Raw genomic sequence first — 14,657 nt, 5'->3', positions numbered from 1 at the left:
CGCTTGTATCGTTGACGCTCTTTCGTGGTTTATAAATTAAGTCATTCAACCCCTCTTCGAGCATTGCTCAAACCGCCCTCGAGCAGAAGCTCACATTCTGATTGACTGTTAAATTCTAGAAGTCGAAATTTCTGAATAAATTCCGGCTACAAATGGATGCATATTCGGTTCATACCAAGCGCACATGTTGCACATACACTTGTAAATTCGGCATTTTTGTTCATCTGATTGCTCGACTCAAAACTGGAATTAACAGAGGTTTCAGCCATGAATGCCGAGCAACTCTATGCAATATGGCTTGGAGATTAAGCAATCTCAAAAAGAAGAACTAGTGGCAAAACTCAGCTGTTCATAAATTTTGAAACAAAACAATCAAATCAAATCAAATAATTAGTAATACACAATCTCTATATCTATAAACAGACAATCAGATCAACGTCTGCAGGAAGATTGATCTAGCAAATGAGAACTCGGCATTGTTCATCCCTTGTGACGCTGCATATGATCCGCCATTTGAAAAATGAAGGTATGCAGCGGCAGCAGCCCCTTCTGCTTCCCTATAAACATTCCCGTCATCGAAATTAAGCGCATAACTCCGTGGATCATAGTGAAACTGCACCCTTTTTTTCTTGTAAATCGTACTAAACGATCGGATGAAGTTCTTCCACTTCGATCCTGCCAAAACCTCCAAAAACTCTCTCGCTTTCTTCACCTTCTCCGCCAACCAACTCTCTTGATCTCCTTGTTGTGGTCGCAGCAGATGTCTCTGTGCTCCAGTCCTCCTTCCGCACAATCCCCATAAACAACCACATGAAGAAGATGGATCTATTTCTTCATCGTAGTACTCATCCTTCTCCTCCAATGGCGATGGAAAATCGTAAACCGAGGACATATTCTCATGTGGGTTTGCCATGAGGATTCAAAATTTGAGATCAAAAGATGTGATTTGATGCAAAAGGATGATCAAATCCGGAGAAATGTGAGTGTTTATATACAGAATGTATAATGTAATTAATAATTAATTATGTAATTAGTGCTAGCTAGCTAACAGCCAATAGCTAAAGAGAGTTTGAAGATTTCTTCAATATGTCTTTATCTTTCTGTCTTTGTTACAGATCAGAGAGAGTCGGACATTGAGTGTGTTTTGAGTTATATGTGTTAGGAAATTGCGTGTGCCGGCCCTTTGCCATTTCCCATTTCCCATTTCCCATTTGCAGATGTGACTTGTGTTACTTGTATGGCATCTGTTAATTGACAGTTAAAAACAGACCAAACTGTTTTTTTTTTCTTTTCTTTTTCTAACAATTAAACACCGTTATAGGTACAAATTGAGAAAGATATGTGAGAAGTAAAAAAGTAAAAATTGAGAAAGATATCTTTTGCCATTATTCTTCTTCATTTCATTCTATCTGACAGCTAAAAATTGAGAAAGATATGTGAGAAGTAAAAAAGTGTGTGGATAACACTACTCAATTTATATTTTAGAGTTATTTCGTAATAAACTTCAGATGAGAAATAATGACTTCTTATATGTAAGGAGCTAAGCAGTATTCTAACTTATAATTAGTGAAATTTTGTGACCAATTTTTGCTCAGAAGACCTTATTGTTCTAACATTAGCCATTTTGTTAGCTATAATTTTAAGGTTTTTTAATTTGAAATTAATCCAGATTTTTGTCATATTTAATACTCGTTTTCTTTTCTTTGCTCGCTTGGTTTCTTCGTGCTTGCCACTTGCCACTACCTGATTAATATATCTTGCGTAAACTTATAGCCATGATAGTGGTTTAGGGTAAACGATTATTTAATTATCTCTACTAATTAATAAAATATTTATTTTTAATCAAAACCCGATGATCAGTTTAACTCTTTAATTAAAACAGAACATGAATAATAAATATAGGGCATAAATGTAATTTCACACAACCAAATTTTGTTTTTTTTTTCAAACCCTCACCTACATGTAATTTTAACATATTTCTAATAAAATAAAAATAAATAATAAATAAATAAAAAAACAAAAAAACTTCCTCTCTCCTTCTATTTCAAAAACAAAAATAGGCTGCCCATTTGTGTGGCTTAGCCAAACTCCCCCTCTCCTTAGTATAAAATATATCGCTATACTAAAAAATAATTATAATATGTCTCAAATTAAACAACCCAAATTTCAATTTCTCCTAAAATTATTTAATTAAACAACTACATAATAAGGAAAAATACAATACGAGTTCCTGGCCTTACGAGCCCAGCTTTTAATTTGAAGAGAAATGGGCTTTAAACTCGTCTAAATTGTCAGCCGAACAGCCCGCCCCAATAATCAACTGCCACGATCTCCCCGCCCCCCGCGGGATTTCTTTCAACTCTGAAACCAAAAAATCCCCACCGTTTCTGGTCGTACGGAGCCTCGAATTCAACCGAAAAATCTCATCCGCCATATCAGTTGCAGAACCCTAGCAGATGACGACACATTTGTAATTGCATTATCAAAACGCAATTAATCTTTAGCTAAACGCAGCAATCTCCGGACGCAACGGCGAACACTTGGCAGGCGGAGGCGCCGTCGTCAAGCTCTGCTTCGGCTGCGCCAGCAACCCCCCAAACCTTCTGAGGGAGATAATCTCGTCAGCTCGGTTCACGTCGTCCTCGAAATCCCTGGTGTAGCTCGACGGCTCGTAGCCAAAGTCGGCCGAAGCCAATGAGTGCCGGCTCCTACCCCGCCTCCTCTGAGCGGCGCCGCCGTTCGCCCGGCTCTTGGCCTCCTTATCCTTATCAGCCGCCTCAGCAGCGAACTCTTCCTCGTTCTCCAAAATTTCGTCGAGCGGGCTCACCTTCTTCTTGAGCGGCGTCGTCGGGATGGACGATGCCGAAAGCCGAGCCGAGAAGCCGTAGACGAGGAGCTGATCTTCGGCCTTGCTGGTGTCGTCCTCGAAGTTCAGGGCGTAGCTGGACGGATCATAGCTAAAGTCGGCGGAGGAGTTGCGGCGCCGTACTCTCCCGCCGCCGATCTTTGATATGAGGTGCATGCAGCGGTCTTTGATCTCCGGCAGCGGCGACCTCGGCGGAGGTGTGCGGGCCCTCTGGCTGTTGCAGTTGTGGTAGTGGTCGGCATCGTTGTCGAGAACGTCGAAGGGGTGAGTGCTCATGCTGGAGAAGCAGGCGGGGAGGCAGATTGATCGGGAGTGGCGCTTGTGGTGGTGGAGAGGCGACGTCGGCGACTGAGAACGGAGTTCCTCGTTCAGCATCGATAGGATTGGAGTTTGGAGTATTTTCTTTCTTTTTATTTTCTCGAGAAACAAAGAGGGCTCTAAAATTTTGGTTGTTGATGGAGAGGGGAGGTGGCGGGTGGAGGCGTACTTATAGGTTGAGGGGGAGTGACTGGGGGGGGGGGGGGGTGGGGGGATTGGGTGGGGAAGCGGCACCCGAAGAAGCCGTGGGTCGTGCGTGGTACCGTTTTTTGCTATTTTTTTTTTAATTCATTTTAATTTAATTTAATTTAATTTGAATTATTTTTGGATATTTCGGTGTGAAAACCGCGTTGTGGACAATTGGTGGACTTAAAGAGAGCTTGATTTTGTTTATTTATTATGGACCTGTCATTAGTCTGTAATCCAAATTAACATTCTAATTATGGATTTACATGTCACATATTACAAATCATACTTCTGGATCGTGTTTAATTCATCAAGTTGTACACAGCGTTACGGATATATCGAATATCGATATCGGTTGCTTTTGATAGAAATCATAGAAATTTAAAATAAAACTTTAGGGATTATTAAATATTGGTTTGGACGAAATAGAGTTTCTTCGATATTTAACAGATATGTCAGACATATCGACAATATCTACCAATTTTAGCCTAAACTTAATAGTTTCTCCGATATAAAGTCAATATTAGACTTCTCCCCTCATTTTCATATCTTTCTTTGATTTTTTTTTGAATATTTTCATGAAAATATCGGCCGCATCAAAGATATTTTAAACTTTGGTTGTACCATGGCCAATTGTGTCCAAGTGCTACATGAGTTACTCTGTAACATTTTCTTAATCGATCATGATGGTTTCTTCGTAAAAATTACTTATCATATCAATGATTATAGTTAGATATTACTTTTCTTATATACAAATAATATTTGCCAGAGAATTCGAATATGAGATTTTTTTTTTTTTTAAAAGAGGGACAACTGGTGGCAAGCCACGGGACGGGAGGCTAGGAAGACTCACAGAGGCATGAGTGAAAATGTTTTCTAATTAATTGAGTTACAAAACCTTGCATAATCGTGATTATTGTGATATTTGTTTTAGCGTCATCCATAATGTTAATGATATGAATAGCATCGATTATAGGTTGAATCACCAGCTGATTAATGATTAATCAAGATGGGAAGATAACGATAACAAATAATTAAAAATTAAGGAATGGGGTTGCCTGGTTTTCTTAGGGGAGTCACACTTCTTAAGTCTGATTTAAATCTTATCTTATCTACTAATCCAAAACTGGATGTAGCCAAAACAGACAGAATAGAGTTTTGTCGTATTTGATTTCCCGCTTTCGTGTGCATGTATAGAAAGATGCCATGTGTTCGGACGTGATCGGAGGACAGCAAGAACTTATCACCGGGCACATGGAAGGCGGTGGTGGTGATTCTGGTGAAGCGTGTTGTGAAGGAGGAAATTTTAGTTGTGACAAGAACACAAGTGGTATACCACATGTTTTAATGGGAGTGGTGAAAATTTTTATTTTTTAAGTTATTAACTTTTTAGCACACATATTCCAGAATTTGTATAGTGACACGTGATGTACCATCCCATGTACCGGTCACACTGAAAAATCTGTCATTGCGAAGGTTCCCACACAACTTCCTCCAGCCGTCTAATGACGTGTGAAACACGCCTTCGTGATTTTAATTAGGGGTGGGTTTGGTTAGGGATGGGCAACGGTTATGGCAGGCGGGTAACCGCGGTTATTTACCCATTATATCCATACCCATATAATTGTTTACTCGTTGGGTAATTGCATAAATGGTTATTCCCATACTCATAACCGTTTATAAATGGTTAACCATACTCATAACCGTGTATCCATTTAACCATAACCATTTTTTAACCCGTTTATCCTTTTTTTTTTACCCATTTACCCATTTTTCACTTGTCTACATTTTTTTTTTTAACAACTTGAAAATTACAAAAGAAAAATTTGTTATAATTTTCGTTTTCTGACAATTAAATACCGTTTTAGGTATATTTTAGCATGTATTTTCCTATTTTATCATTTAAATCCTCATAGAATTCCAATAATTGAAATAATGGTTTATGAACGATATTTTTCTGCTACACCGAAGCAAGTCTTTAATTATAATCTATATGATTACAAAGTAAAGCTTCTAAAAACAAAAAGTAGTCATTATCTTGAGTACTAGATGATTCAAAGCTCCAAAATATTCCGAAACTAAACACTTTCGAACACTAATGCTTTAGCACATTCAATTACAAAGTCTCATCGACTCGTTGTCACCAAAAGAGGCCTACAAAAGAAATTTATAAATTGAATTAGTATCCCATTTAGGAACACCGACACCAATTAGCATGAATCCAATAGAGGTAAGTGATCACAAAAGGTTAACATTGTACACTTAGTTATTAGGAAAAAAAAGAAAAAAAGAAAAAAAGCAAATGAAAGCGGAGACCAAATCAATTGAGTTAGTATCACCATTCATCAGTATGCATAAATAGAAGATTTACAATCCATGATTTTTCACACACCTATATGCATAAATTGAATTAGTATCACCAATACCTCCAAAGTAAAAAACAAAAATAAAGTAATCTGGACAGTGCTGGGATTTTTGAAGGTTGTTGTAAAATGAAGATTTAGGGATGGTGTACGATTCCCGTCTTTAATTGTTCATGTAAAGCACATCTAATTTTGGTGTTCTTTTAGCAGCATAGAAAATGCTTCATTGGAGAATTCGTTATCTTCGACCCTAGAAATTAGGATAACGTTTCTTTTTTCTAACAAGTAATTTTTCGGTCCAACGTCATGTAATGTTATCACATGGTAATTTTTTGATACACCGATCATTTGCACTTATGTTCGAATATGTGTCCTTAATCCCGAAGATAACCTCCATAGCCACATGAGAAATTAACACGATTTGAGTGAAAACTATAATATAAAACTTTGTTGTCAAATAGAATTTGGTTGTCAAATAGAAACCATTCCCTTCACCAATGAGATTTAACAGGATCCCTACTAAAAAACATCAAACTAATTTCAAATTTAGGGTTTTTAATTTTTTTTTTAGATTTTACATATATTAAATTAAATGGGTAAATGGACCCGTTATAACTGCGGGTAATACCCATAACCGATCATTTAAATTTCATGGATAAACAATTATACCCATAACCGTTTGTTCATCTAAACGGTTACCCATAACTGTAATCGTGAACTTTAAATGGGCGGGTAAAAGCGGTTACCCAAACCCTTGGGTATTTTGCCCATCCCTAGGTTCAGTTCTATTTGGATCGGTTTTTAGCCGAAATCGGAAACCAAACCGAAGTTACTGTTCGGTTCGATTTTTCTTTAGTTTTTTGTTCGTTTGGTTTCAGTCTGGTTTGGTTTTTTCCATGCTTTTATTTTTTATTTTTTAAATCTGGATATTGGTAAAGAAACAAATCTGCAACAACATCGCACATACTCATCAAACCACTATCTTCATCTACAAATCACAACAACAATTATATTAATTTAGCTAAAGTTTAAATAACTAACAACCCCACAACACAAAAAATCGAACAAAATCTGCAAACTGGCTTACTCTTTTTCTTTGGGGTTTCACTCGGCAAGTGTGAGAAAAGTTTAGGGTTTGAAGGACTTGTGGGCTAGTATTGATGCAACAAAATACGAAGAGGGAGAAAAAAAAGAGGATGATTAGAGAGCAAAATAGAATGAAGGTCCGGCTAGGGAGGAAAAAAAGGAGAGAAGAATGTAGGTGCAGCTGAAGTCTAGGATAAAGAAATGAAAGAGAGACAGAAAAGAAAAAGAAAGAAAGAAGATGGAGAGATAGTAAGATGCGACTAGGGTGAAAGAAAAGAAGGGGGAGAAATAATAGGTTAGAGCTTAGAGTTGCTAAAGGATTTTTTTTAATATTTTGGGCTTAAAATTTGGCAACACATTAGGCTTTAGCACATTTGGACTTACAAATTGGGTTTAAAAAATAATACCCAAAACATATAATTAAATAAATAAAATAATAAAAAATTAATTTAATTAATTCGGTTTGGTTTCTAGACCACTGAAATCGAAACCGAACCAAAAGAATTTGGTTCGATTCGGTTCGATTTTTTCAATTTGGTTTGGTTTTTTCGTTCGATTCGGTTTTTTCAGTCTTGCGGTATTTTTAACCCACCCCTAATTTTAACTAGGGGTGAAATTCGGACGGGTTGGGCAGGTTCGACAATCAACTCAATCCTAATCTAAAATTCTTAATTCATGTATAGGTTGAACTCGGCCTCATGCGGGTTTATTTGGGTTCGGCCTTACTACGGTTGGATTTGGGTTTGTCCAATGGTAACACATTATTTTATAAAATAAATATCAAATTTTGAACCAAATAAGACTAACCTATTTAAAATAAACCAAATAGCGTGAGATGCATTTCTAAAGTTTCAACCATGCAAAGTTAAAATAAAATGACAAGACAATACCAATATTTAACCCAAAAGAAACGTAAAAGCAACACTATCGTTCATTTTTCAAATGAAGGCCAAACAACAGACTTCGAGTGTAGTCCACCCAAACTTGTATGTAGCTTATATAATTTGAAGTGAGGCCATAAATATGTGCATGAGCAATTCGGGCTAGAAATTAGGTTGGTTTTGGGTTGACATGGACGGGCAAAGCATCAACCAAACCCAACCCAATAAATAATCAAGTTGAAGTCGGATTTGAGTAAATTTTTACTTCATTTTAACCTGCTTGATCAGGTTCAAAATCAAGTTGGGCATAGGCGGATTTGGGTTGACCTAATCCAAGTTGTACCACTAAGTTTAACCTTGGTTGGGAGTAGGGGTGGGTTGAAAAACTCAAAAACCGAAAAAAAGGGACTGAAAATCGAACCGCAATCGAAAAAACCAAATTGAAAAAAAAAACTAAATCGAACTGAAATGGTTTGGTTCTGTTTCGGTTTTTGGGATTCAAAAACCGAACCAAACCGAATAAATATATATTAATTTTATATAAATTTTTAATTATTATGTATAATGGATATTTATTTCCAAACTAATTCTAAGCCCAAACTTGAAATCCTTCAAGCCCAAATAGAATGTTAAGCCTCCTATCAGAAAGTTAGAAACCCTAGCATACTAATTATTCCTTCTTTTCTTGTCCCAGCCATGTTCCTTCTCTCCATTTTTTTCTTCATTTTTTTCCTCTCATGCCGCCACCTTCCTCTCTCCCATTTCTCTCTTGCTTTTTTCTTTGTTTGTTCTCTCATCTCCCTCTCACCCATTTCTTTCCCTTTTTTTTTTTTTTTCTCCCTTGCTACATCTCTTTTTATCCCACTGTCTAACTCATACCTCTGCCGAAGTCAACCATGGCTGACACACCCCGATCGAGATCAGGGTATGCTGGCCGTCAAGTGGAAGTGACGTAACCATGTGCACAGTGCGGAAGCTAATAAAATAATAATAAAAATAGTACGAATAAATAAAAACCAGCTTTACACAAAGTAATAACAAACATGTGCAAGCGTAAGTGTGAAAACAAAGATCAGAGCACGAAGACCTAATGCAGTCCGGGAGGAAACGACACTACAAAAGCACACCCAAGGGTGGTCCTACACTGGTAATAATCTGTCAGATATGCCGGGAAATCCTCTGGGGAGCCACCAAGAATGTTAGCCAACTAGAACCTGGAGGGGCGCAAAACAAAAAGTGTGAGTGGGCAAAAACAAAGCTTTTTCAAAAACCATTTCATAAACAAGATTCTAACCCTCGCCGTAAAACCTGTATACTTCCCAGAAAATATAATATACATATATATATAAATCAGGCTCGGAAAATATGCTATGCCAAAACCTCGAAGTAAAATGCAAGTGCTCAGGTAAAATCACATCAATGCCATATAATCTGTCAGCCGGAGTCACCTATCGTGACATGTACGGCTGAATATAGAGCTTAAATCTCCATCTCACTAACTATACCTGCACACGAGTCGGAACCACCTAAAGCGGTCTGTACGACAAGCTTGGGTGTAATATAAGTACGCTCAAGTGCTACGATCACATGAAGGCTGGGCGAATAATCGCGGGTTACCTACGAGTCGGAACCACCTAAAGTGGTCTGTATGACAGGACTGTGCACCTAACTTGGATCCAAGATGAGCGTGTGGTACGGGAGGTGAACATCACGTGAAGGACTGTGCCCAACTCTGGGTGGGAGCACTAACACCGGGGGTGCAGGTTATGAGCTCTCTATGCATCTCAAATCACTATCGAACGTAAACATAAATCATAACTCACCTGGCACTTACCTGTGCGTCCGCAGCACCAAACATATATAAACATATACGACTCATAATGCGTAAATAATGGCAAACAATAAGCATGGCATATAAACGTATAAACGTTTCAAATCAATTTCTGGGAAAAACATAAGTATATAGGTATATACGGAAAACCAAAAGCCCACTCACTGGTATGTAGAAGGGTCGTAACCCCCTTGCCTCGAGTGACCGCGCTCGTCCTCGGGATAGGTCTCACCTATATACGAAACAACTATAAAAACGTTAATTTTAAAACACATAACCAATCTTAAGAAATAACTTCTCATACAATGCTCAAATGGGGTGTATGAATACACCAACATGATCTGCTCAACCTCAGGAACATCCCCAAATTTTTAGAAAAATTTTTCACCGTTGCACGCGCCGACCAAGGCACGGCCACACGCAGGCACGTGCCTGGCATGCTGACGGCGTCAGTTAACGCCGTTAGGAATATTCCGTTGTCTTCTCCGGCGAGGCTCAGGCGCGGACGCCGGCGCCGGAAAATCGTAAAAATTTCAAACCTTCCTATCTTCTTCGTTTTTCAACCAAATTTCACAAAATTGGTACCAAAATGAAGCTTACAACGAGAGGAACAAATCCATACCTCTTTCAAGTGCTAAAATCCACGGAATCTCGCCGGGAAAACACCACCAACTCCGGCCAACCTTGTAACTCACGATCCCGATGTCCAAAACCTTCAAACGAACCACCCTGAGCCTCCTAAGGGCCTCACCAAGCTTCCTACAAGCTCGAAATTCCCAAAAACGCAAGAATTAACGTGTGCATGAACAGTGACAAAAATCGGGGATCCCGAGTTCGACGTGAAAACGAAGGTATCCTTACCTGAAATGAGTATGGTTGAACTTCTACGGACCTCACGAGCAAGAATATATACTTTTTTTCTTCGATTTGTGAAGATTTAGAGAGTTTTGGGGTGTGTCCGTACAATGGGATAGGAAATGGGAGAGAGGAAATGGCACAGGACAGGGTGCAGGGCAGGGAAAGGGTGAGGGAAATGTGGGAGAGTGTGTGTGTGGTCCACAACCTGCCAAACCAACTCAAAAACAACCACACAACAAAAATTCACACTAGGGGCAAAATCGTCCTTTCACACTTACGGGTTGAAAATTTCGGAACGGGCTGTCACAACAGCTTCTGCCATCGTCAACAACAAGGTGGTTCTCGCTCGCCATTGTTGACATGCACCAGATCTAGACACATTTCACTGCAACTGTTCTGATGGACTTGTTCTTCTCGGTCATTGAGCTTTGATCTGGAACATTCGACTAAGTGTGGTGCAAATTGTATATAATTCTTGTTGATTTTATTCTTTGATATGGCTTAATTTTGATATATATGAGTGACTTGGGTCTGCAATTTTATTGATCTGGAATTTGGTCTTTTTTATTTTAAAAATTCTGTTAGATCTGAATGGATTTGAAGTGTTTTATTTTTAGCTAAAGATTTGTTTTTCTAATTTTTTTGGTAATTTGAATGTGTGAGGATCATTATTGGATGACTAGTATTATAGGAATGCTTCATGTGTTCATTATAGGAATGCTTCATGGATTTGAAGATTCTAGCTATTTCTTTCTTTATTTTTCCATTTAATATTTTTATTGTCCACTGGATGTTCACATATGATAAAACTGCACAAAGGTTGAAGTTAATAAGCCTTTACCAATATCCAGATTTAAAAAAAAAAAAAATTCATGAAAAAACCGAACTAGACCGAAATCGAACCGAAAAAAACCAAAACAAAAAAAAAAACCAGAACCGAAAAAAACCGAAGAAAAACCGAACTGAACCGAACAGTAATTTTGGTTTGGTTTCCAATTTTAGGCCAAAAAACGAACCGAACGAAACTGAACCTATCCTTTGTTGGGAGCTGTCTATGCACGTTTAATGACTGATGATTGCTTCAGTTAAGTGCAGTTCAAGTTGCCAACATATGTTGCTCTGCCAAATCAATTATGGTTTAGATGAGTTTTAAATTTCAAAATTTGCATAGTACAAAAAGGCATTCACTACCATTCAAGGATCGTGAGCCAAGATGCATTCTTACAACCGAAAAAACTTGATTTCAACCTTAGTTTTTAGCAAGTCACATTCTTATAGATCACAAGGCCTTAAGAAACCCTAGTCAATCACAGTCGAATCTTATCATTAGATTAAAATCAAATGCTTAATGACCACGATTTTTTTGGGCCTGAACGCTAGTATATACACTTGATTGGAAGAGGTAAACCCCTTTTCCCAAAATTAGGAAGGTTAAGTCCATGAGTCGAAAGCTTAAATATTGGGCAATTTTGACATATTACTAATTCGCAGTAAACCAAGACAATAAGCAAAACATATGCCACACCAACACATCACAAATCCATACGTTTGTGTTTTTTTTGGTCCTGAACAAATCCTGGATTCATGAGAGCTTAAGAGAATGTAGCCATGTGATTCTCATAAACGCGACCCTTCAATTTACTCTCATATAGGTGATATTGATTAAGAATAGGCTGCTACTATTCCATTTGATTTACAAGTATCAACATCATTAAACTAAAGTATGCTACACCCATCAGCAGTCACCACATTTCTTCCATCATAGGAATGGGTATGTAAGTGTGTTTTTTTCTTTGAATCTGGCAAACTAGTTTGCCTATTGAATCTAGACCATGGGATCTCCAATCAGCTAGGTTAGGTATCCATTTGGCAGTTTCATTTTACTCTATTGGCCATTCCCCTCAATGTATGCTTAACTTTCTCTCTAGACAAACCTTTAGTGAGCAAATTTGCATATTATCCTTTGACTTAACATAGTCAATAGAAATTACACCATTAGAGAGCCATTGCTTTATTGTATTATGTCTTCGTCTAATTTGTCTAAACTTCCCATTGTATACATTATTTTTAGCTCAATATTTGCAGCTAAACTATCACAGTGTATACATATTGCCGTTACAGGTTTAGGCCATATGGGAACATTTTCCAAAAAATCTCTTAGCCACTCAGCTTTTTCTCCAGCCTTATCGAAAGCTATAATTTCTGATTCCATCATTGATTGGGCTATGCATGTTTGTTTGGAAGATTTCCAAGATATTGCTGCTCCTCCCAAAGTGAATACATATCCACTTGTGGATTTTGTATTAGTACTATCGGATATCCAATTAGCATCAATAAATCCTTCAAGCACAGAAGGATACCTTGTATAATGCAATCCATAATTCATTGTATGCTTTAAGTATCTCAATACTCGAATTAAAGCTTCCCAATGATCATGCCCAGGATTGCATATATCTACTCAATCTACTCACTGAGTATGCTATATCAGGCCTTGTACAATTCATGATGTACATAAGGCTTCCAATAACTTGTGAATATTCACATTGAGATATAGCATCACCACTATTTTTTTTTAGTTTGCTATTGGCATCAAAAGGAGTAATTGCATCTTTACTTTTCAAATAACCATACTTTCTAAGTGTAGCTTCTATATAATGGGATTGTGTGAGAGTATAACCTTCTTGGTTTCTTTTGATTTTTATACCAAGAATCACATCAGCTAGACCAAGATCTTTCATTTTGAAACTTGATTTCAATATTTTCTTGGTCCAATTTCTTATCTCTTTGTTAGTTCCCATTATACGCATATCATCTACATATCACACTCATTTATCTTAAATCCATGTGTGATCATAATATGGTCAAATTTTTCATGCCATTGCTTTGGAGCTTGTTTAAGCCCATATAGCGATTTCACAAGTTTACAAACTTTGTGTTCTTGACCTTTAACCACAAACCCCTCAGGTTGTTCCATATACATTTCCTCATCTAAGTCTCCATTTAAGAACGCAGTCTTTACATCCATTTGATGTATTTCTATGTTATGAAGTGCAGCTATAATAATCAACAGTCTTATTGACATAATTCTCGTTACAGGCAAGTATGTATCAAAGAAATCCAAACCATGTTTTTGATGGCATCCTTTAGCTACCAAACAAGCCTTATATTTTTCATTTGTACCATATGGTTTTAGTTTCTTCTTAAAGATCCATTTGTACCCAATTGGCTTATTGCTAGAGGGCAAATCGACTAATTCCCATGTATGATTTTGCTTAATGGAATCTACTTCACTGTTAATTGCATTCTTCCAAAATGGAGCTTCAGGAGTGGACATGGCCTCCTTGAATGATTAAGGTTCTGTCTCAGTTAATAAGGTCACAAAATCAGGCCTAAACTCCTTTCGAATTTTTGTCCTTTTACTCCTTCTAGGTTCAAGTTCTTCTTCTTCTTCTTGAACTCTAGACGAGGACCATCTTTCGTCATTAACCTCATATACATCATCATGTAATCTCTTTTTCAAGAAATTAGACTTGCCCATTTTGTATGGAAATATATCCTCAAAAAATATTGCATTTATAGATTCTATAATAGTATTGACATGTATATCGCTTACTTCGAAATGAAAAACTAAGAATCTATAAGCTGAACTATTAGATGCAAAGCCAAAACACAATCTATAGTTTTAGGCCCTAATTTTGTTCTCTTTGGCAACGAGACTTGTACTTTTGCCAGGCAACCCCACACTTTAAGCAATTTAAAAGTTGGGGGTTCTTCCTTTCCATAATTTATATGGTGACTCATTTCTCATTTTAAGTAGATACGATTCAAAATTTTATTTGCAGTAAGTAAGGCTTCACCCCACAAATTGTGTGGAAGCCCAGAGCTATTCAACATGGAGTTGATCATGTCTTTAAAAGTCCTATTTTTGCGTTCGGCAACACCATTTTGTTGTGATGTATAGGGGGTTGCTATTTGACTAATTATGCCATGTGTGGCACAAAATTCAGCAAAGGCATGAGACTCATATTCTCCTCCCTTATCGGACCTTAAGACTTTAATCTTCTTGTTAAGTTGATTCTCAACTTTGGCCTTATATGTCTTAAACATATCCTAGGTCTCATCTTTACTATGAAGTAAATAAACATAGCAATACTTACTGAAATCATCTATAAATGTTACATAATAGTTCTTTCCACCACGAGTTAGATATGATCTAAAATCACACAAGTCATTATGAATTAAATCTAATAAATCATTGGATTTTTGAT

The 14,657-nt window shown here is 37.3% G+C and overlaps 1 protein-coding gene across 1 annotated transcript; it reads right to left on the bottom strand.

The window, feature by feature from the left end:
* Nucleotides 1-2,141: 2,141 nt before the first annotated feature.
* On the bottom strand, nucleotides 2,142-3,344 carry LOC137718688 (uncharacterized). The gene has a single exon (XM_068458235.1). It carries the CDS (start codon nucleotides 3,239-3,241, stop codon nucleotides 2,501-2,503), a length of 741 nt encoding a protein of 246 aa, XP_068314336.1. The 5' UTR covers nucleotides 3,242-3,344; the 3' UTR covers nucleotides 2,142-2,500.
* Nucleotides 3,345-14,657: the final 11,313 nt, after the last annotated feature.

This window comes from Pyrus communis, chromosome 15 (assembly GCF_963583255.1).
Source record: "Pyrus communis chromosome 15, drPyrComm1.1, whole genome shotgun sequence".
NCBI classification, from domain to species: Eukaryota; Viridiplantae; Streptophyta; class Magnoliopsida; order Rosales; family Rosaceae; genus Pyrus; species Pyrus communis.
Note: the sequence above shows the minus strand (reverse complement) of the source record. Positions and strands in the feature narration are given on the sequence as shown.